The following is a 24,122-nucleotide window of genomic DNA, read 5'->3' as shown; positions in this document are numbered from 1 at the left end:
TTAGTTGTCGTTTGTTCTGAGTTTTTTGAGATTGGCTTAGGATGAAACACAGACATGCCGTTGGAAAGAACATTGTTGTAGACGGTAGTTGGTGCCACATAGTGTTTCCTGGCTAGATGGATGGTTAGACCTCTGTGAGGCTGTCCTACATCTTTCACCTCTGAGGTGGGAAGAGTTCTAAGTTGGGAAGAGTTTGGCCACACTACTGTCCCACCTCCTCTCTTTCTTGTGAGTTTTCCATATTAGACAATGGACAAATGTCCTGATAAAGGGTCTCGGTATTTATGGGTGTGATGATCTCATTGTAGGAAAAAAAAATATATTTTAAATAATTGAACATTTGAATGTTAATTGCTTACTGAATAGAGATGGCAATCAGAAGTCACATTATAATAAAAAAATTAAATGCCTAAAAATATATATCCCCAAATTTCTTATATTACGATGTTCAGTAGTTCTTGTAAATTCCTCACAACTTAGGACAGCATTAATTCACATATTCTACACTTCAGATCTACTGTGCTAAATTCTTATTACATAAAAGATGAACATAAAAGGGAAATCCAGTCTAAGATCAGTAACCTTCAAACCAGTTCTTGAGAAATTGAGGATTCTGAGTCAAGCAATTAAATGCTATTTAAAAGACTGTTAGATCTGTGATATGACATGGGTCTATTATGCATTGAAACTTTTTGTATTTCCTTTTATTCATCTCTGTGCATGTGCACCCTGTTTATAATATGTGCTCTATTGGAGGAACAAAAGAAAGCAGGAGGCGCTCCGCAGAGATTCTGTCATTCAAGTTGGGCACTTCCCTCATCATCAGATTCTGTGTTCAGAGGCCTGACTAGGTAGACCGCTCTGGGTGCCATCCTTGAAACAAAGCCTTCTTTATCTTTGGGTTTGATTTTTTTTGTTTTGTTTTGTTTTAACAGAAACCTCAGAGGATCTGGGAAAGAACATCTTGCCATCCGTGAGCACAGAGCAAAGCGGAGATTTGAAACCCTCCTCTGCTGACCCAGGCTCTGTGAGAGAAGACTCAGGCTTCCTCTGCTGGAAGAAGGGGTGCAACCAGGTTTTCAAAACTTCTGCTGCCCTTCAGACGCACTTCAATGAAGTGCATGCCAAGAGGCCTCAGCTGCCGGTGTCAGATCGCCATGTGTACAAGTACCGCTGTAATCAGTGTAGCCTGGCCTTCAAGACCATTGAAAAGTTGCAGCTCCATTCTCAGTACCATGTGATCAGAGCTGCCACCATGTGCTGTCTTTGTCAGCGCAGTTTCCGAACTTCCCAGGCTCTGAAGAAGCACCTCGAGACAAGCCACCTGGAACTGAGTGAGGCTGACATCCAACAGCTTTATGGTGGCCTTCTGGCCAATGGGGACCTCCTGGCAATGGGAGACCCCACTCTGGCTGAGGACCATACTATAATTGTTGAGGAAGACAAGGAAGAAGAGAGTGACTTGGAAGATAAACAGAGCCCAACGGGCAGTGACTCTGGGTCAGTACAAGAAGACTCGGGCTCAGAGCCAAAGAGAGCTCTGCCTTTCAGAAAAGGTCCCAATTTTACTATGGAAAAGTTTCTAGACCCTTCTCGCCCTTACAAGTGTACCGTCTGCAAGGAATCTTTCACTCAAAAGAATATCCTGCTAGTACACTACAATTCTGTCTCCCACTTGCATAAGTTAAAGAGAGCCCTTCAAGAATCAGCAACCGGTCAGCCAGAACCCACCAGCAGCCCGGACAACAAACCTTTTAAGTGTAACACTTGTAATGTGGCCTACAGCCAGAGTTCCACTCTGGAGATCCATATGAGGTCTGTGTTACATCAAACCAAGGCCCGGGCAGCCAAGCTGGAGGCTGCAAGTGGCAGCAGCAATGGGACTGGGAACAGCAGCAGTATTTCCTTGAGCTCCTCCACGCCAAGTCCCGTGAGCACCAGTGGCAGTAACACCTTTACCACCTCCAATCCAAGCAGTGCTGGCATTGCTCCAAGCTCTAACTTACTGAGCCAAGTGGCCACTGAGAGTGTAGGGATGCCACCCGTGGGGAATCCTATCGGTGCCAACATCGCTTCCCCTTCAGAGCCCAAAGAGGCCAATCGGAAGAAACTGGCAGATATGATTGCATCCAGGCAGCAGCAACAACAGCAGCAGCAGCAACAGCAACAACAACAACAACAACAAGCACAAACGCTGGCCCAGGCCCAGGCTCAAGTTCAAGCTCACCTGCAGCAGGAGCTACAGCAGCAGGCTGCCCTGATCCAGTCTCAGCTGTTTAACCCCACCCTCCTTCCTCACTTCCCCATGACAACTGAGACCCTGCTGCAGCTACAGCAGCAGCAGCACCTCCTCTTCCCTTTCTATATCCCCAGTGCTGAGTTCCAGCTTAACCCTGAGGTGAGCTTGCCAGTGACCAGTGGGGCACTGACACTGACTGGGACAGGCCCAGGCCTGCTGGAAGATCTGAAAGCTCAGGTTCAAGTCCCACAGCAGAGCCATCAGCAGATCTTGCCGCAGCAGCAGCAGAACCAACTCTCTATAGCCCAGAGTCACTCTGCCCTCCTTCAGCCAAGCCAGCACCCCGAAAAGAAGAACAAATTGGTCATCAAAGAAAAGGAAAAAGAAAGCCAGAGAGAGAGGGACAGTGCCGAGGGGGGAGAGGGCAACACCGGTCCGAAGGAAACACTGCCAGATGCCTTGAAGGCCAAAGAGAAGAAAGAGTTGGCACCAGGGGGTAGTTCTGAGCCTTCCATGCTCCCTCCACGCATTGCTTCAGATGCCAGAGGGAACGCCACCAAGGCCCTGCTGGAGAACTTTGGCTTTGAGTTGGTCATTCAGTATAATGAGAACAAGCAGAAGGTGCAGAAAAAGAATGGGAAGACTGACCAGGGAGAGAACGTGGAAAAGCTCGAGTGTGACTCCTGCGGCAAGTTATTTTCCAACATCTTGATTTTAAAGAGTCATCAAGAGCACGTTCATCAGAATTACTTTCCCTTCAAACAGCTCGAGAGGTTTGCCAAACAGTACAGAGACCACTACGATAAACTGTACCCACTGAGGCCCCAGACCCCAGAGCCACCACCACCTCCCCCTCCACCCCCTCCACCCCCACTTCCAGCAGCACCACCTCAGCCGGCATCCACACCAGCCATCCCCGCATCAGCCCCGCCCATCACCTCACCTACAATTGCACCGGCCCAACCGTCAGTGCCGCTCACCCAGCTCTCCATGCCCATGGAGCTACCCATCTTCTCGCCGCTGATGATGCAGACGATGCCGCTGCAGACCTTGCCGGCTCAGCTACCCCCACAGCTGGGACCTGTGGAGCCTCTGCCTGCGGACCTGGCCCAACTCTACCAGCATCAGCTCAATCCAACCCTGCTCCAGCAGCAGAACAAGAGGCCTCGCACCAGGATCACAGATGATCAGCTCCGAGTCTTGCGGCAATATTTTGACATTAACAACTCCCCCAGTGAAGAGCAAATCAAAGAGATGGCAGACAAGTCCGGGTTGCCCCAGAAAGTGATCAAGCACTGGTTCAGGAACACTCTCTTCAAAGAGAGGCAGCGTAACAAGGACTCCCCTTACAACTTCAGTAATCCTCCTATCACCAGCCTGGAGGAGCTCAAGATTGACTCCCGGCCCCCTTCGCCGGAACCTCCGAAGCAGGAGTACTGGGGAAGCAAGAGGTCTTCAAGAACAAGGTTTACGGACTACCAGCTGAGGGTCTTACAGGACTTCTTCGATGCCAATGCTTACCCAAAGGATGATGAATTTGAGCAACTCTCGAATTTACTGAACCTTCCAACCCGAGTTATAGTGGTGTGGTTTCAGAATGCCCGACAGAAGGCCAGGAAGAATTATGAGAACCAGGGAGAGGGCAAAGATGGAGAGCGGCGTGAGCTTACAAACGATAGATACATTCGAACAAGCAACTTGAACTACCAGTGCAAAAAATGTAGCCTGGTGTTTCAGCGCATCTTTGATCTCATCAAGCACCAGAAGAAGCTGTGCTACAAGGATGAGGATGAGGAGGGGCAGGACGACAGCCAAAATGAGGATTCCATGGATGCCATGGAAATCCTGACGCCTACCAGCTCATCCTGCAGTACCCCGATGCCCTCACAGGCTTACAGCGCCCCAGCACCATCAGCCAATAATACAGCTTCCTCCGCTTTCTTGCAGCTTACAGCAGAGGCTGAGGATCTGGCCACCTTCAATTCAAAAACAGAGGTAGGCGATGAGAAACCAAAGCTGGCGGAAGCTCCCAGTGCACAGCCAAACCAAACCCAAGAAAAGCAAGGACAACCAAAGCCAGAGCTGCAGCAGCAAGAGCAGCCCGAGCAGAAGACCAACACTCCCCAGCAGAAGCTCCCCCAGCTGGCATCCCTGCCTTCGTTGCCACAGCCTCCTCCACAAGCGCCCCCTCCACAGTGCCCCTTACCCCAGTCAAGCCCCAGTCCTTCCCAGCTCTCCCACCTGCCCCTCAAGCCCCTCCACACATCAACTCCTCAACAGCTCGCAAACCTACCTCCTCAGCTAATCCCCTACCAGTGTGACCAGTGTAAGTTGGCATTTCCGTCATTCGAGCACTGGCAGGAGCATCAGCAGCTCCACTTCTTGAGTGCGCAGAACCAGTTCATCCACCCCCAGTTTTTGGACAGGTCCCTGGATATGCCTTTCATGCTCTTTGATCCCAGTAACCCACTCCTGGCCAGCCAGCTGCTCTCTGGGGCCATACCTCAGATTCCGGCAAGCTCAGCCACTTCTCCTTCAACTCCAACCTCCACGATGAACACTCTCAAGAGGAAGCTGGAGGAAAAGGCCAGTGCAAGCCCTGGCGAAAATGACAGTGGGACGGGAGGAGAAGAGCCTCAGAGAGACAAGCGTTTGAGAACAACCATCACACCGGAACAACTAGAAATTCTCTACCAGAAGTATCTACTGGATTCCAATCCGACTCGAAAGATGTTGGATCACATTGCGCACGAGGTGGGCTTGAAGAAACGTGTGGTACAAGTCTGGTTTCAGAACACCCGAGCTCGGGAAAGGAAAGGACAGTTCCGGGCTGTAGGCCCGGCGCAGGCCCACAGGAGATGCCCTTTTTGCAGAGCGCTCTTCAAAGCCAAGACTGCTCTCGAGGCTCATATCCGGTCCCGTCACTGGCATGAAGCCAAGAGAGCTGGCTACAACCTAACTCTGTCTGCGATGCTCTTAGACTGTGATGGGGGACTCCAGATGAAAGGAGATATTTTTGATGGAACTAGCTTTTCCCACCTACCCCCAAGCAGTAGTGATGGTCAGGGTGTCCCCCTCTCACCTGTGAGTAAAACCATGGAATTGTCACCCAGAACTCTTCTAAGCCCTTCCTCCATTAAGGTGGAAGGGATTGAAGACTTTGAAAGCCCCTCCATGTCCTCAGTTAATCTAAACTTTGACCAAACTAAGCTGGACAACGATGACTGTTCCTCTGTCAACACAGCAATCACAGATACCACAACTGGAGACGAGGGCAACGCAGATAATGACAGTGCAACAGGAATAGCAACTGAAACCAAATCCTCTTCTGCACCCAACGAAGGGTTGACCAAAGTGGCCATGATGGCAATGTCTGAGTATGAAGATCGGTTGTCATCTGGTCTGGTCAGCCCGGCCCCGAGCTTTTATAGCAAGGAATATGACAATGAAGGTACAGTGGACTACAGTGAAACCTCAAGCCTTGCAGACCCCTGCTCCCCGAGTCCTGGTGCGAGTGGATCTGCAGGCAAATCCGGTGACAGCGGGGATCGGCCTGGGCAGAAACGTTTTCGCACTCAAATGACCAATCTGCAGCTGAAGGTCCTCAAGTCATGCTTTAATGACTACAGGACACCCACTATGCTAGAATGTGAGGTCCTGGGCAATGACATTGGACTGCCAAAGAGAGTCGTTCAGGTCTGGTTCCAGAATGCCCGGGCCAAAGAAAAGAAGTCCAAGTTAAGCATGGCCAAGCATTTTGGTATAAACCAAACGAGTTATGAGGGACCCAAAACAGAGTGCACTTTGTGTGGCATCAAGTACAGCGCTCGGCTGTCTGTACGTGACCATATCTTTTCCCAACAGCATATCTCCAAAGTTAAAGACACCATTGGAAGCCAGTTGGACAAGGAGAAAGAATACTTTGACCCAGCCACCGTACGTCAGTTGATGGCTCAACAAGAGTTGGACCGGATTAAAAAGGCCAACGAGGTCCTTGGACTGGCAGCTCAGCAGCAAGGGATGTTTGACAACGCCCCTCTTCAGGCCCTTAACCTTCCTACAGCATATCCAGCGCTCCAGGGCATTCCTCCTGTGTTGCTCCCGGGCCTCAACAGCCCCTCCTTGCCAGGCTTTACTCCATCCAACACAGGTGGGTTCTGCTCTAGGAGATTGTTTCAGGGCTAAATAGCTGCCCAGTCAGCATTCTGTTATGTGGATACCACCCAAACCCTCTGAGTGCTGGGTAGATGGGAAGCTTCCCTTTCTAGTTCTTTAAAAGCAACAAGACTTCAGTTCGTTCCTGTTGAGTCTCCCAAGTACTAGTGTGTCAGTGATGGGACCTCCTGGTTGGAACAGTCTCCTTTGAAACCACTCTTACCCCTATAATAGGGAAAAATTTGAGGGTCCTGGTATACTAATTTCTGGAATATTTCAAGAACCAAGTTTCTATCATAGACCCTTTTATTCAGTCCTTGTGGAAATGCTGATCCTGTCTAGATATTTGTTGTAAATATAAGACACCTGAGTTAGTCCTAGCTAATTCTGGATTATGCCCTAAGAAAACTGGTCCAAGAGCATTTAAATCAACTCTTTGCCCTCACCTGGGGTCCCTGCCTTCTTGAGAGAGCTACGGTGGCAAAAGAACTGCTATCAGGGCCGGGTGCAGTGGTTCATGCCTGTAATCCCAGCACTTTGGGAGGCCGAGGTGGGCAGATCACAAGGTCAGGAGATCGAGACTAGCCTGGCCAACATGGTGAAACCCCATCTCTACTAAAAATACAAAAATTAGCCAAGTGTGGTGGTATGCAACTATAGTCCCAGCTACTTGGGAGGCTGAGGCAGGAGAATCCCTTGAACCCTGGAGGCAGAGGTTGCAGTGGGCTGAGATTGTGCCACTGCACTCCAGCCTGCGTGACACAGTGAGACTCTGTCTCAAAAAAGAAAAAAAAAAAGCTATCAGAAAGAAGCTGTTATGTGGTAGATCCTTAATGTTGGGGTTCTCTTCTAGCCAGAACAATAGTGGCTGTTTTTAACAAGATGACCGTTCTAGTTGAGTGCACTGACCAGGAATGTTGTATTGGGCACTGTGGTTCTGTTAAAATACTGATGCACATTTCAGAGGTCCTCAGTCACCTCTTTTTTTTTCCTTTTGCCCATTTCCCTTTCCTTGCTCCTGATCATTGAGAATCATACATACTTGGCGCGCTTACAGTCTCAATAGGGAGTTTTGCAGTTCTTCCTACATACCTTTCTTGTTTCTCCTTCTCTGTCCTCACATCATCTCTGGATCCAGCCATCTTTGCTAAATTGGACCTTCACCTCCAGGGTCCTGTTAGGCTTAGACACAAGTCTGCAAATTCCCCCAACAGTGGCCTGAATTGATTAGTTCCAGTTCACCAAAGGAGAACCCCTCCTAATGCTACCTTGCCTTCAAAATGTGTCCCTGTTCCCAGGGGTTAAAGACGTCCCACAGCAGTCTTAGTTTCTGGTTGAATTAGTTCCACATTTTATACTTTGAGTGGTGTTTTACCAAACATAAGGCTACTGCATTCCTGGTCCCCATTTCTTATTCAAAGAGAATAAGAAAAGAAAGCATTAAGACATAGAAGTTGTTGCTTATATGTGTTGACAAGTCATGTCACAGAAAGCCAGCTAGACATAAGCCAGGAAAACAAACTATGGAAAATAGCGAAGCACTTAATTACCCCTGCAGCCCAGGACCCTGGCAGAGGGGCTTGGGAAGGCTTAACACATCACAGTAATGTGAAAAAAGTAGAATCAGAAAGTATGATTTATTCCGCTTGTTTTACAGATGAGAAATCTGAGGCCCAGAGAGGTCAAGACCATTCAACAAGCTAGGGTAGGAGCCAGAGCTCCCACCCAGGCCTCTGGGCTCCCAGTGCTATGTGCTCCTTCCACAACACCCAATAGAGCCAGTCAGTCAACAGGTATATGTTTAGTGCTACTCAGGTTCTGACCACTTAGAGTGGACTCGAGATAGATAAGCTCTTACTTATTCAGGGCAGCAGATATGCCCCAGTTATCATCACCTGACCATAACACAGCTCTCAAAAACACTGGATCTGGAATGGGAGGGAAGGAACGAACTTGTGTTTATTAAACATCTATTATATGCCAGGCCCAATGCTAAGCTTTTTCTATCAATATGGTCTTTCATTTAACCTTATAACCATCTGTTGTGGAAAGCTGAGGTTCCAAGAGTTCAACCTTATAACCATCTGTTGTGGAAAGCTGAGGTTCCAAGAGTTCAGCCGAAAGTCCCAGGGTCACACGTCTGATGTGTGTGACCATAATCCCACAGGGTCAGTGTGACTCCAGAGTTGTAGGAGTAAGTCTTGGGGGGATGAAGTACCTTGCCTGATTCTGATCTTACAGATCAGAAAAAGGATGTCACAGAGTTGTGAGTGTGTTGAGCTACTGTGTCTAGCGTGGCTAGTGCAAGGCTTGGTAAATAGTAGAGATTCGTAAATGTTTCTTAAAATTTGAACCTCTTACATAGACCATCAGTTGAAGACACAGTTTAAGGCTTTTTGACCTGAATCTTTCTCCTAGAAGTCTGGAGCCATGGGGATGGGGAAATCTCTAGATATTCCTTCCTTGCTCCACTGATCTTTTGACTCTGGCCCCAAACCTAAAACTTAGAGCAGGCCCATTGCCTAGTGAAGACAGAGCCATGTCCCAAGTTTAGAACTCATAATCTACTCTGTCTCTGTCTTGTTTGTGCCGATTTAACCAACAAGTCTTTACTAAGCTTTTCTGAGTAGAGTCACACATATCTTCTCTGGTGTCTTAGGTGCACTGAGGACAGTGGATGATGAGATGCTGAAGGAACCTTTCTCCTTGGCTATCCAGTATTAACAGATGTTTGTCTGGGATTGGCAATTTGAAGCAGTCTTGCTCGTTTCATCTGAAATCTGAGGGGTTTGATGGTGAACGGTACCATGATAGCCAGAAATCAGCAGTCTTCCCCCAGGTCTGGGCTTCAGAGTGCTTTTTCTTGCCTTTTTTTCTCAGTGTCATGTTATGGAACTCCTTCCCCAGCTTTCCAGCAGAAGGTGAGGTCCAGATGAAGTAAGATTTCGATTTTGCATTTTGGTGTCCTCTAAAGAGATGTATATACCATCTAGTTTCTTGGATATGGTGAATATAGAGGTGTTCTGAGAGCTGTTGTCTGTGGGATCCTCCTCTTTGTTTTCTCAGCTTTTCATCGTCCAGCACACTCTGCACCCCACCCCCATCTGTCCTTACCTACTATCTTGCTAGTCTCAACACACCTGAAGCTTGGAGTACCATCCATAGCAACACCTTCTTGCATTACCTTGGAACTGATGACTTAAACCAGGAGATAGCTATGGGTCAGGGAGGGTATTAGGCTCTCGGGTTGGTGAAGGCATTGCAGGGAGTGGTGGTAGATTAGGGGTGAGCATGATCAAGGATGGGACTCTAGTCCATGAGGGCCTGGTGACACGGTCAGAGACCTTTGCTATCCATAGGCAGTGGTGCTTGGGGTAGGTTGTGATGTCTTGGGAACTGGTGTCAGTACCTTGGGCTATTCCATTTCTGACATGGCTTTTCTCCTTTTCCTGTGGTTGTTTCTCAACCATCTACAGTCCCACTGGCCCTCCTGTGTATCATTCAAACAGGGGCAGGAAGAGAAGGTGGTCGTTTCTCCAGCAGATTCCAGAATCCTATTCCTAGGCAGTTATACTGTTGAGTAGACTTGTTGAAGCAGATCAGCTGGGCCAAGGCATGGAAGCAATTTTCCCTGAATGGATTGTTCTTATTTCTTCCCAGGCCCTTCCTCCACACTTTCCTATTCATCTTCTCTCTACCCTCCGAAAGCATCTAGTCAACTGCAGCAACAGAGGTCAGAGAGGAGGAACACATGTGGAGCCTGTTTTGTTTGTTCATGTGGCCGTGCTAGCTTTCTTGCTTTTGTTCTCTTCTCTCTTCTCCTGTTGCCGCTCTCCTCCAGATAACTTCTCTGGGGACCTCATGGCCATACTATTTTTGTGATGAAGGCCTTTGGTGCAAGTGGGCCCCAGCTAGAAACAGCTAGCTTTGGGGCCTCTAGACTAATTGCAGTTGGGCAGAGTGAATGGTAGCTGGGAGTACTTGGCAAAGAAAATGTGAACTAGCGGGTGTGGTACATTGGGCAGGAAGGTGTTGGAAGTTGTTTGGCTGAAAGGGGAAGTATGGCAGCTGACCCAGGACTGAGTCCTCATTAAAATACAAGGTTGTCCAGCCCTGAGCCTGGTGGGATACTTCTGCTGGAAATGTTCATTTTGAGAGGATCCTTCAAGCCTTGACATCTCAGACTGTGTGCCAGTGACACTAGTAAAACGTCTTGAGCTTCAGCCCTACCCCTGCCCAGACTGACCGGTGATTTCTCTGTCTCCATTCCTTTCAGCTTTAACGTCTCCTAAGCCGAACTTGATGGGTCTGCCCAGCACAACTGTTCCTTCCCCTGGCCTCCCCACATCTGGATTACCAAATAAACCGTCCTCAGCGTCACTGAGCTCCCCAACCCCAGCACAAGCCACCATGGCGATGGCCCCTCAGCAACCCCCCCAGCAGCAGCAGCAGCCACAGGTGCAGCAGCCTCCCCCGCCGCCAGCAGCCCAGCCGCCACCCACACCACAGCTCCCACCGCAACAGCAGCAGCAACGCAAGGACAAAGACAGTGAGAAAGTAAAGGAGAAGGAAAAGGCACACAAAGGGAAAGGGGAACCCCTGCCTGTCCCCAAGAAGGAGAAAGGAGAGGCCCCCACGGCAACTGCAGCCACGATCTCAGCCCCGCTGCCCACCATGGAGTATGCGGTGGACCCTGCACAGCTGCAGGCCCTGCAGGCCGCGTTGACTTCGGACCCCACAGCATTGCTCACGAGCCAGTTCCTTCCTTACTTTGTACCAGGCTTTTCTCCTTATTATGCTCCCCAGATCCCTGGCGCCCTGCAGAGCGGGTACCTGCAGCCTATGTATGGCATGGAAGGCCTGTTCCCCTACAGCCCTGCACTGTCGCAGGCCCTGATGGGGCTGTCCCCAGGCTCCCTACTGCAGCAGTACCAGCAATACCAGCAGAGTCTGCAGGAGGCAATTCAGCAGCAGCAGCAGCAGCGGCAACTACAGCAGCAGCAGCAGCAAAAAGTGCAGCAGCAGCCCAAAGCAAGCCAAACCCCAGTCCCCCCGGGGGCTGCTTCCCCAGACAAAGACCCTGCCAAAGAATCCCCCAAACCAGAAGAACAGAAAAACGCCCCCCGTGAGGTGTCCCCCCTCCCGCCGAAACCCCCTGAAGAGCCAGAAGCGGAAAGCAAAAGTGCGGACTCCCTCTACGACCCCTTCATTGTTCCAAAGGTGCAGTACAAGTTGGTCTGCCGCAAGTGCCAGGCGGGCTTCGGCGACGAGGAGGCGGCGAGGAGCCACCTGAAGTCCCTCTGCTTCTTCGGCCAGTCTGTGGTGAACCTGCAAGAGATGGTGCTTCACGTCCCCACCGGCGGCGGCGGCGGCAGTGGCGGTGGCGGCGGCGGCGGCGGCGGCTCGTACCACTGCCTGGCGTGCGAGAGCGCGCTCTGTGGGGAGGAAGCTCTGAGTCAACATCTCGAGTCGGCCTTGCACAAACACAGAACAATCACGAGAGCAGCAAGAAACGCCAAAGAGCACCCTAGTTTATTACCTCACTCTGCCTGCTTCCCCGATCCTAGCACCGCATCTACCTCGCAGTCTGCCGCTCACTCAAACGACAGCCCCCCTCCCCCGTTGGCCGCCGCCCCCTCCTCCGCTTCCCCCCACGCCTCCAGGAAGTCTTGGCCGCAAGTGGTCTCCCGGGCTTCGGCAGCGAAGCCCCCTTCTTTTCCTCTCTCCTCATCTTCAACGGTTACCTCAAGTTCATGCAGCACCTCAGGGGTTCAGCCCTCGATGCCAACAGACGACTATTCGGAGGAGTCTGACACGGATCTCAGCCAAAAGTCCGACGGACCGGCGAGCCCGGTGGAGGGTCCCAAAGACCCCAGCTGCCCCAAGGACAGTGGTCTGACCAGTGTAGGAACGGACACCTTCAGATTGTAAGCTTTGAAGATGAACAATACAAACAAATGAATTTAAATACAAAAATTAATAACAAACCAATTTCAAAAATAGACTAACTGCAATTCCAAAGCTTCTAACCAAAAAACAAAAAAAAAAAAAAAAAAAAAAAGGAAAAAAAAGAAAAAGCGTGGGTTGTTTTCCCATATACCTATCTATGCCGGTGATTTTACATTCTTGTCTTTTTTTTTTTTCTTTTAATACTAAAAAAAAAAAAAAGCCCTAACCCTGTTACATTGTGTCCTTTTGAAGGTACTATTGGTCTGGGAAACAGAAGGCCACAGGGCCTCCCTAATGTCTTTGGAGCTTAAACCCCTTGTATATTTGCCCCTTTTCAATAAACGCCCCACGCTGATAGCACAGAGGAGCCCGGCATGCACTGTATGGGAAAGCAGTCCACCTTGTTACAGTTTTAAATTTCTTGCTATCTTAGCATTCAGATACCAATGGCTTGCTAAAAGAAAGAAATGTAATGTCTTTTTATTCTCAGGTCAATCGCTCACACTTTGTTCTGTTTTCAGAATCATTGTTTTATATATTATTGTTTTTTTCAGTTTTTTTTTTTTGTTCCAGAAAAGATTTTTTGTTTTGTTAATTTAAAAATGCGCAGAAAGTATTCAAGAAAAACAATGTGAACTGCTTTAGCTTTCTGGGGATTTTTAAGGATAGCTTTTCTGCTGAAGCCAATTTCAAGGGGAAAAGTTAAGCACTCCCAACTTTCAGAAAAAAAAAAATAAACCACACACACAAAGAGTGTTGAGGACTTGTAGCTTAAAAAAAAATAAGTTTTAAAAACTGACTTTCTGTATTTATGATAGATATGACCATTTTTGGTGTTGAGTAGATTGTTGCATTGGAAATGAACTGAAGCAGTATGGTAGATTTAAAAGGAAAAAAAAAAAAACCTTTTGTGTACATTTAGCTTTTTGTATGGTCCAGCTGACAGCTCCTCATTTGATGTTGTCTTGTTCATTCCTAGCAGATAGATTGCAATCCGTTGATTCGCCTAAGCTTTTCTCCCCCTTTGTCCCTTAACTCCACTTTCTCTTTCCTTCTCCCACCTTCCGTCCTATAATCTCCCACTTAAGGTAGCTGCCTTCATTTCTTAGAGGGAGCTGCAGAATTATTTTATAAAACTAAAGAAAGAAAGAATTTCAAGGGATTCTAGGGGTCATTAGGATCCTCACAGATTATTTTTGGTTGGGGAGTTGAAACTTTTTGAAGGCATATAATTCTAGTTACCTGTGTCTGTTAGCCTTGTGCATTTATTTTTTATTTATCCTTCTTTTGGCTTTTCTTTGTACCCCTTCTTTTCCTCCTTGTTTGGTAGGAGCTTCAAATATTCTTTTTCTATACTCAAGGATTTGTTTCCATTTGTGTAATTGGCTGTGTACTTTTCTTTTCTAGAAAAGTTTTTGGTTAGGGATTTGGTTTTTGGTTTTGTGTTTGTTTTTTCTTTCCTCTCTCAGAAAAAAAAATTTCATGCTTTAAATAAAATCCAAAGACACACCCTTTCACTGCTGATGCAGAAAAAAGGGAAAGGGTTCTTGTTACTTGAGAATTTGTTTCTGATTTAAACAAACGAGTTAGTTTAATAAAAGACAAACAAGACTTAGTTTAATAAAAGAAAGAGAAAAACAAAAGAAAGATTCCCAGGTTGTTACGTGCTTCTTCTGCAAGCAGAGGCAACTGTTAATGACAATTCCATATACCAAAAGACACATTTTTTTACTTCAAAGTTTTGTCCTTGTGTTAGGCAGTCTGAGCGGCGAGTGATCCAGAGTGCAGCCAACAAAGCAGCAGATAGCAATGTACAGAAAGCAAAAAAGGAACCGTATGTGAGGCACTTGTTTCTGTTAATATCCATATTCCTGTAACACACACCCTTTCTCATGTAAAAAAAAAAAAAAAGGTCTGAACTTTGAAAACTTTGTGCTGCTAAAACATAGATTTTGGAGACAAATAGATGCTTTGCTGTTTCACTTTCATAGCTAAACATTAACAGAAACCATCTCCCCTTGCCCCCAAAGTGTGAAATCCTTCTTCCCTTCGTTTTCTTCCTTATGTTTCAAAAGGGAACTCTGAAGACTGTGAATGCAGGTTCCATTGGTCACCTTTCGGGCTTCTTTCCCCAGTGCTGAAGCCACTTATCGACTTTGCAAAAGACTGGAGCATTCCAAGATCTGAAAATGGATTTTTTTTCTTTTTTTCTTTTTTAGCCGGGACGATTTTATTTTTATGAATTTGTTTTTAGTTTAATGAAATAGTAGATCCTGAAATGTTGTACATATTTCTAACTAGGCTGATGCACAGTGCAAATTCCTTTTTTAATTTTTTTTTAAGTAGAAATACTAAAGAAAGAATACCATCTAACTATTCATACCAGTATCCAGTTGTAGCATAAGGTGTCAAAAGCAAATACGCAAAACATTTACTGTTTTAACAAGCTATTTCCTTTTAACAAGAAATCTTGTATCTCTTCCTGTGTTTGAGATGAACATTTTTAAATTTTAAAGTTGTACAGTTTTTTGTTTTCCATTATTTTATCTTGTTTGTAACTCTATGAAATATATATATATATTTTTTGCCATTTATCTGTTGTATGTTACTCTGTGTCTGTACCATATAGAAAAAAATTGTTTTCGTTTTTGGTTCTCTATGTGATATCAGTTAACAATTTAACACTAGCTTTACCTGTCAAATTCTGCTAGGTCTTTGAAAACATTGTTTTTAAAAATGATATTGCTTGGTAATAGTGCAATTTCTATCCTTTCCCTCCCCCGTCAACTTTAAGTTCTTTTCTTTATAATTTTGCTGCCCCCTCCCTGATGGTTTGGGTTTTTGTTTTCGTTTTTGTTTTGTTTTGTTTTGTTTTTTTGGAGCTACTATGCCATCCTCCCTCTGTGAGGCAGAGTGACTGTCAGTGTTTTGTTAGTTACGCCATGCCTTGAGCTGTGGGTGTTTGGCGACAATAAGGTGGTTGGTTGAATAGATTGGCTGAGCACGCTTCCACCCACCTAGTGTTCTCAGAGGGGTTATGTGATTGTTTCAACCTGGAGTGGGTTGCACCCTTAATGCTTTCCTCTACAACTAAACCGCCCACATACATGTTCATGGAAAAAAGTAAGAATAATTCTCAGTACTAACCCAGAAGTAGAAAAGCAGTCAGTGATGGTGAACATTAGAGGTCAAACATTAGTTAGATGTTTGTTTGTGGGCTGACAGCCACCGTGGCTATGACCAGTACTATTTACAAAGCATGAATTCACCACAATGCTCAACTGTTTAGCTTTATCTCACTTGGGGAATTTATTCTTGTCTGCTGCATTGTAGGCAGCTGGGTAGGATATATTTCTATCTACTTGCTTTTTAAATTAATTAGTTCTTCACCTCCATTGACACTTCGTTTTTTGGTTTTCTCCCTATAGTGTGGGTTGGTGCTAGACACCAGTCTGACCCACGGAATGGGAGTTATTTCATCCATCTATCTTTCCTCCATCCTTCCTTCCAAAAACCACATATCTACACAAGGAAAAATTTAATACATCTAGGAATTTTTTTTTTTTAATTACAAGCTATTTAAAGAGATGAATGTGGCCAAAGTTTTACACAATTGAAAATAAAGTAAAACAGACGGCATGTGTTTAAACCTGAGTTTATCAGGCATAGCAGGAAGTTGCAGGAGAGCGAGGCAGTGACCCAAGCCAGTGCACTTGATGTTCATGGACATATATTTTTTTTAAATAATAAATTAAAACATTTTAAATAGAAGCATAAATTGAGTTGTTTGTTGGCGCTGAGATACTGCCCACTGTGAAACAAAGCTTTGACTAGTTTTTTGTTTGTTTGTTTATTTTCTTCGGGGGGAGGGGGGCAAATTTGGGTAGGAAAGAAAGCATAAATGAACGTGACCCTGAGGTGAAGAGGTATATGAACAGCCTTTGCAATGTACAAAAAGAAAAAAAAACAAAAAAACAACAAAAAAAATAGAGCAAGTGAAACCAAAAATGATGTTCTTGGTGTTTTTCTATAATGTAGTCTTGTTAGCTTTTTTGTTACTGTAACAATGCTGATCTCGAACTGTACCAAAATACATGGAGACTAACAGAACCACATGGAACTTTCAAACTGAAAAAAAAAAATTTGTCACAAAAACTTTGTTGTCATAGTTAAGTTGATTGTAGATGGTAATTGAATATACTCCTTTGAAAATATTTCATCAAGTATGTTTCCTGCTCATTGTGATACATTAAAAAAAATATGAGCAAAAGTTCCTGTCTCTATTACCAGATTTGTGCACATGCATGTGTGTGTGCAGGAGAGAGAGGCTGATGGCTGGCAAAGTATAAATGTGAATAGCTTGAGGTTGTGTGTGCAGGGAGTACTTATCCCAAGGTACAAAAGGATGTACACAAGCCCTTTAGTGTTTCTAAAGATGCTTGTATTTCCCATCTCCTGGGGCTCATGAATGTCAGAAGTTTGGGCCATGATGCTGTCTGCGTTACTTCATTGGGAGGGGTAAGCCTGATATCTTGGACGATATTTGGCCCCAGAGTGCCCTAATAGCAACTAGATTTTTAATTCAAATATTTATATGAAAGTTTTCGATGCTTGACACAATTGCAGGCAAAAAAGTTTTACTGATTGATAGCCATGAGAAAGGTAGGTTCAACTTTTTTGAAATGGGAATTGGATCTAGTGTTTATGACAGAAAGATATGAACGGTAAGTTGAACTAAGTGGATAACTGACTACATTTACCTGTCCTAGCAAAAGACTTTTCTAAACCTCTGTTTGTTAGAGCAGAATTTGAGAGGCCCAGTCTGCACAACAGCAGTATCAGTAATGTCTGCATACAAGAGATGGTTCAGTCCTCTTACCAAAAACTCCCCCCTACCACAGCAAATGCTTGAACTTCATTAATAAGGAATGCCTCCAAGATCAGGCCTGAAGACCTTCCATTCATCTCTAATTTATAGCCACAGCTAATAAATACTTTTAAAACTTCTTTAGCAGGTGGGCCTGGATGACATTGCAGACTGGCTATGTCCTTGCAAGGTCTACAGCATCTGCCCTCCGTCAAAAGGAGTATTTTCTTCCCCAGAATTTGAGCTACAAAATCCTCTTCTATTGGCTCAGCCAGCCATTTTTCTTAGTTTCTGCAGCAGGCCTTCAAAAAGTAGTGACCCTATTAACTCAAAATTTAAAAGAATTCTACAACTGACACAGGCATTACTAGTGCTCAGGGAGGAAAGGTGGTTCCCTGGCCAGCGCTGGAACCGCTATGCCAAACAGATATTGTCACTGTCCCTAATGAAATCCAATCTTTCCCCAAGCGTTGTACCTTTCTTTTCAGTGTTCCTGCAGAAGTGGATGGCTTCGATCTTGGTATGTTTTCTTGGCACCCAGTTAATGTTGCTGATCTCTCTTCCCACCCTGTGAAAAGGTACAGTGGGATAAAACTTGTTCGGACCCAAAGCCACGTCTGCCTTTCTAAACTATAATTATTTTAGGATCTGGCAGGATTGCACTGAAACATTTTAAATGGAATAGTTTTGCAGAGAGGTTTTGCTGCTTCAGCTCTGGAGGAAGGTGACTACAATTCAAATTCTCCTACAGATAAATTTCTAACAAGAAAATAAGACAAAACTTTATTGATGGTTGAGCCCTTTGTATCAGAGAATCTCTGAGCACCTAAATTACATTAAGGAAGGGCTGGCTAAAAGACCTGAAGCTCTTTCTGTTACTGGAAAATCTGTTTTTCTTAAGGGAAAAGAAGTCTTCCAATCTGGCTTTAGTATCATCCTCATATGGACGAATTAATGGCTTTCTCTCCTTTGGAAAATGAAATGGCAACATCTGAAAATGGCAGATATGTGTTAGGTAGCTGTTTCTAATTCTGCGTTAAGGAAACGTCTGTAGCGCCCAACCCATTACAGACTAATGACCTTCCAAACCTTACTTTTAACAAGTTTAGACTTTAAGTTACAAGAGCACATGCAGTTTAAGAGTCAAGTTGAAGGATGAGAATTTTGCACCTGCTGCTCTGCTCTGCAGCCTTAATTACAGCAGGACAGATGTGCTCACTCAGCCTCTGTACGTTACTGCTGGGGATGAAACAGCCAAGGTTCTGGAAAAACTTGCAAAGAAATTAGTGCTCTCAGAACCATTAAGGAAGACACAGTTTTCAATTCCTTCATGAGGAAGGTAGGTATTTTCCTTCCCTCCTCCTTGTTTCATTCTTTTCTTAAACTAGAGGCATCTGTTTTTAGGATGTCCTAGTCAGTAAGCTTGGGTTCCTCTGAATCTGTCTTCTTGAGTTTTTAAATTACAAGCAACATAAATAAATTTGCTTTTGATCCTTTATGTATGCTCACTTCTTATTCTATGTAGAAGAGATGAACAAAGAGGCTATTTAATTCAACTTTTCAATCCCTTATTAACATGGGAATGAAAAATCTCAGATAAACTTTTAATTTTGGGCCAAGATCCCTTGGCCTGAGAAGTGAGTGCTGAGCAGTAACTAATAGTAACAATGGAGAAAGGCAGCAGTGGCTTTTCTCTACCTCTGCAATGTTCACAGCTTTTTTCTAACGTCATTCTTCCTTGCCTTCCTACTCAATACACTACTCTCCTACGCCCCCTCACACATTGCTGCTCTTTTAATTCCTGTGTATGCCTTATATTTGCATAACACTTGTAAAAGTATTTTGTAAAATTACATCTTGTTTGTTCCTCAAATGATCTGTAAGGTAGACAAGGTGGGTGACATTTATCCCCAGTATTCAGGATAGTGAGGTAATGAGGGGAGAAGGCACTAACCAGGTGTTTAGCCTTCATCCAGTGCTCTTCCCCCATCACACTATTTCTTGAGAGACTTCTACAGAAGAGTGAGTGGGGGCTCCAGAGTCAGACTGATAGGGTTCAAATTGTGGCTCCATCATGGTGACCTTGATTTAGCTATTTATTCCCACTGTGAAATGAGGGTAACGGTACCTGCCTAAAATTAACGGTTGTGAATTTTAAATAAATTAATATACGTAAAATGCTTAGGACACCACCTGGTACATACTAAGTGCTAAAATCGGCTGTTACTATCAGTCATTATGACCTCTCCACATCTCCGTTCTGTAGGCCCCTTGGAACTGCTGCTTTCTAACCCTGGCTTTCCTTCACAGAGGTTTGGGAACTGCAGCTGTAAAGTTAAGTGCCATCAAGCCTCTGTCATACGTTTATTTCTGACATTTTCCTGTCTATACATATCTCAGAGGGTGCAGCGATCCTTTAGGAGGTTTCTGCTCACGAGTTGTACAGGAGTATGGTATAGGAGTTTGGGTTATAGTATTTCAATGCCCACCATGTAGTAATTAATTTGGACATGAGGAAAAGATGGCTTGTAGTTTGCTTTTGTTTCCAAGACAATATGTATGTCTGCTTCACCATGCCTTGAAAGATGAGCCACTTAGACGTACGGGGTTACAGAATAGGGAAAACAGAATATGCTGTGACAGTCTGCCCACTACCTGATTTGAGGTGGTTCAGATGTACAAGTTGAGAAGTGTAGCATTTGAAATGAGACTCCGCATGAATTAATTGTAGGTGAAACAAAATTGAAAGGGGAACACATGCAAAAGAATGCGGCAAGAGGATCTCTTCACCCCTAGACCCAGGAAGAGGTTTTTAAAATACTATTATTGGTGTAAGCTGCCAAATAAACATTTAAAAGACGCATGGGAAAAAATGGGTAAAAACTAAATCAGCAGAGAGAAAAGACTCAATTAGAGTGTTTCTATGATAGCCTCTGCACATAAGAACTCATCAGGCTTTAGGATACAGGTGTTAGGAGGCTATTGCCCTATCTGTGAACTTTGTCTATTTTTAATCAGAACAATGATGGCCTTAAAAAGTTGCCGATATTGATATCGGAGGGCTAGTAAAGGCCTCTTTACTAGAGAATGACTGGTAGGTGATTTCTCTTTTTCTCTGAGGGTAACAACCCATAAATGTAGCTTTGTCATACTGCCTGTAGATAGGACATCGTCATACACTGTCTTTGTTTGTTACATGGTTGTAAGTTTCACACTCTGAATGGTTAGCAAAGTGTGATTTTATTCAGCTTATTTTTTTTTCTTTGAGTACTTTAAAGGTAGTGCTCCACTGGTGCCTCATTTGCATGGTTTCCAGTAACAAATCTGCTATCATCCTTATTTTTTATGTATTTTTTTCTCTAGTTGCTTTTAATTTTCTCTTTATCACTAGTTTTATCACATCACAATTTCATTATGATGTGCTTTGTGTAGTTTCATTCATGTTTCTTGTGCTTATGGTTTGTTGAGTTCTTGGATCTGTGGGGAATTACTTTTCATCAAAATTGGAAGTTTTTCAGCCGTTATTTTTCAAACACATTTTGTCTGCCCCTTCTCCCTTCACTTCCCCTGCCACCGCCACCACCCCACCCCCAAAGGGATGCCAATTATATAGGTATTAGGCCACTTGAAGTTAACCCATTACTTACTGATGCTCTAAGTTTCTCATTTGTTTGTTTGGTTTCTTGTTTGTTTGCTTACTCTTCTCTCTGTGTGTTTCCTTTTGGATAGTTTCCAATGCTATGCCCTCAAGTCCACTAATATTTTCTTCTAATCTGCCATTAATCCCATCCAGTGTATTTTTTCATCTCAGATATTAAAGTTTTTATCTTTAGAAGTTTAATTTGGGTCTTTCAAAATATCTTTCATGCCTCTCCTTAAATTTTGAGCATATGAAAAACAGTTACAATAATTGTTTGCCATCATCCTCTGCTAATTCTAACATCTGTGTAAATTCTGAATCAGTTTCAGTTGATTGTTCTCATTAAGGTTATTGTCTTCCTGCCTGTTTGTATGCCTGCCAATCTTTGATTGGCTACTAGACGTTGTCAATTTTACCTTGTTGGGTCCTGGATATTTTTGTATTCCTATAAATTTCCTTAAGCTTTGTTCTGGGATGCACTTAAGTTATTTGGAAATACTGTGATCCCTTTGGGTCTTGTTTTTGTTTTGAGCAGGACCAGAGCACTATTTACTCTAGAGCTAATTATTCGCCACCACTGCAGAATTATCGTGCTGATGCTCTACTCAAATGTCCCATGAACTGTTCTTCATCTTGTATGAGCATTGAGTGTTGTTCCCTTTTATGCTTTTGGTTCTTTCCAGGGCCAAAAGTAATTGGTACTTTTCTGAATACTTATGAGGGACCCTGTGAAGATCTCCAGGTTTTCATCTTTCCTGTGGCACTTTGTCCTAACAATTCTAGCTGCTTTGGTCTCCCTACACTCAGCTTTATCTCTTCAACTCAGGGAGTCTGCTGGGCTTCACTCAGGTTGCTCACCCTGTGCTGTGGTCTGGAAACTCTTTCAAGGCAATAAGGTGGGATAATCAGAGGGCTCACCTTGTTTGTTTCTCATCTCTCTGGGATCACTGTCCTTCACTGTGTGATGTCTAGTACCTTGAAAACCATTCTTTCATATATTTTGTTCTGTATTTTTTTGTTGTTTCAGCTGGGAGGGTACATCTGGTCTCTATTATTCCATCTCTGCTAGAAGCTGAAATCAAATTTATTTTTTAGATATATGTGGTAAGAGTCCTGCATACCTTTCCAAAGTGCTGCCAACACTTATGAAATTTCCCAAAAGGTTTGAACACAGGAACCTGACGTCCCCAGCAGACTTCTCTGGACATAAGGTGCTGATTGACCTCTTAAGATTAAGGTTGCAACTAATTCATCCTTTTGCTTACAATGATCAGAGGTGGAAGAAAGGTAGGCAAACATATGAATTCTTCTAGCCACCTTTTTTGCTTTGCCATAAAGCCACATAGAGTGGGAAAACCATCTCTTAGGTTTTGAAGTTGTAAGCCAGCCCAGAAATATGAGGGAGCAGATGTATGACTGACTGTAAAACAATATATTAGCTCTTTCCCCTTAATTACAAAAGTTATCACTATTCATAAAGTTATTCTAGCCTTTTTTAAAAAAACACATTTCAATGTCTTCCTTCACACACATAATTTTACAGGCTAACCAAATGTGGCTCAAAGAAATCCACTGATTTGAAAGTATAGCTCTCACTCTGACATGAATTCACTGCACTGAGTAATACAAAGGAGTGAGAAAAGTTAGACCCCAGCAGATGCTAGTCATTTTGGCTAAACCTAAATAATATCTTCTGTATGTTTATTTATTTTGCAAAACTTAGTTCCCACTTAAATTGGGCATACAATATGTCCATGATGAGTGAAATTCTTAAAGTGTTAACTCATTACCTGCATTCATAACTCAGTATTTGTTCCAGGCTACCTTTCTGACTATACTTATCTGTGGATAATCTGTTACACCAAAACCAGCCTACCTTCCAAACACACCCTGTACTTTCCCCTCTACCTTTACAGGCTTATCTAATATCATTTATTCCATGACATTTACTCTCATCGTATCTTCCCAATCCCTTTTCTGATCCCTTACAGTGGCACATGAAATACCTTGTTTGGCAGTGATTCATGCATGTGTCTTATCCTTAGGTAGCCTGATAAACTGCGTTTACATTGAATGTTCATGTAACTGAGTAAATTAATTAAAGAATGAATGAAATAAAGGGTATTCACTCTCATCTTTATGCTAAGGGGGGAAAGGTCTTAAGTGAATCAATGGGTATACATAGAATTATATAAAATTAGGATGGAATGGTTAAAAATATTTTTAGTCCCCAAACCCTCTGTAAAGTAGGAAAGACATTTTTCAGTAAGCAGAGGAGTAATGGAGAATCGAAATCAATTGAAAAATTAAATTGGACAGATTAAAAACTATGCTAGGTAAACATTTTATTTTTAAGGGAGAAAATGATTACAATAAAAAACAGGCTAGATATTTGGAAGTACCAGACAAAATCCTTTATAGCTGTCCCCAAGTTGAAGGGTGGTGTTAAATACTATTTGAAAGGAGTTAAGTGATTATGTTTTTCTAATTAAAATAGAAATGTTTGTAGAATATTTGAAAGCTAGGCCTTACCCTAAACCTAGAAAAAATACCAGAATATAACCCTAATAGAGAGTTAGATAATTATGAAGTCTGAAATCTGCCTTCAGTCTTTACTAGCTGGTGGATTAGGGGAAAGAAAAGATAGGTGGATTTTTTTTTTTTTTTTTAAATAGAGACATGGTCTCACTATGTTGCGCAGGCTTGTCTCAAACTCCTGGCCTCAGGCAACCCTCCCGCCTCAGCCTCCCAAAGTGTTGAGGTTACTGTGATCAGCCACATGAAAAATTTTTATGATTTTTCTATCTGCAAAATCTCATACCAGTAAAATTTCCATGTCATGTATAAATGCAATAGAAAGAAATTGAGTACAGAAAAGACAGATGCAGACTTCTTGAGCTCCATTTAGTGGAGCTACATGATCTGGAAAACTACAAGAGTTTTTCATACTCCAATCGTGGGGACAGGGGGCTCAGGGCAAGGCAAGGGATCTCTGGTAAGATCTGAAAGGGATGAAATTGAAGTTCCCTTTTAGGACCAAACCCCACAGTAAGAAGAAACTACAGGCAAGAGAATTCAAATTGAGCAAGACAGGGGCATGAGGGACTGAAGATAAAACAAAGGGAGGGAAAGAGACCAAGAATCCTCGGAGAATGAGGCCATGTTCTTGAATGCTTCATGAAAACAACATAAAGCTAGAAGGACTACTGGAGCTGTGAAGCTAAAAAAGTTATCCCAACCTATCTGTTCTTCCTGAAATTCAGAAAACTAGT

General features: G+C 44.0%; 1 protein-coding gene and 1 long non-coding RNA gene across 6 annotated transcripts in view; one reads left to right on the top strand and one right to left on the bottom strand.

The window, feature by feature from the left end:
* Positions 1-16,498, top strand: part of ZFHX3 (zinc finger homeobox 3) — a 316,950-nt gene extending 300,452 nt beyond the window's left edge. For both annotated transcript variants that reach the window (XM_055233177.2, XM_055233175.2), the window contains exons 9-10: positions 936-6,389; positions 10,671-16,498. In XM_055233177.2, coding sequence (XP_055089152.1) covers positions 936-6,389; positions 10,671-12,325 — 7,109 coding nt within the window. In that variant the 3' untranslated portion in view covers positions 12,326-16,498. The remainder of the gene's footprint in view (positions 1-935; positions 6,390-10,670) is intronic.
* Positions 8,013-24,122, bottom strand: part of LOC129457727 (uncharacterized) — a 138,802-nt gene continuing 122,692 nt past the window's right edge. The window contains exons 4-7 of one of the 4 annotated variants that reach the window (XR_010114159.1): positions 21,769-21,922; positions 17,687-17,778; positions 12,139-14,104; positions 8,013-11,829 (exon numbers count right to left, since the gene is read on the bottom strand). This is a non-coding gene — a long non-coding RNA (uncharacterized lncRNA). The remainder of the gene's footprint in view (positions 11,830-12,138; positions 14,105-17,686; positions 17,779-21,768; positions 21,923-24,122) is intronic. The other 3 variants (XR_008649358.2, XR_010114157.1, XR_010114158.1) reach the window with 3 other exon arrangements.

The sequence above is a fragment of the Symphalangus syndactylus genome, chromosome 11 (genome assembly GCF_028878055.3).
Source record: "Symphalangus syndactylus isolate Jambi chromosome 11, NHGRI_mSymSyn1-v2.1_pri, whole genome shotgun sequence".
Taxonomy (NCBI): Eukaryota; Metazoa; Chordata; class Mammalia; order Primates; family Hylobatidae; genus Symphalangus; species Symphalangus syndactylus.
The sequence above is the reverse complement of the archived record's forward strand: the minus strand, read 5'-3'. Positions and strand labels throughout refer to the sequence as shown.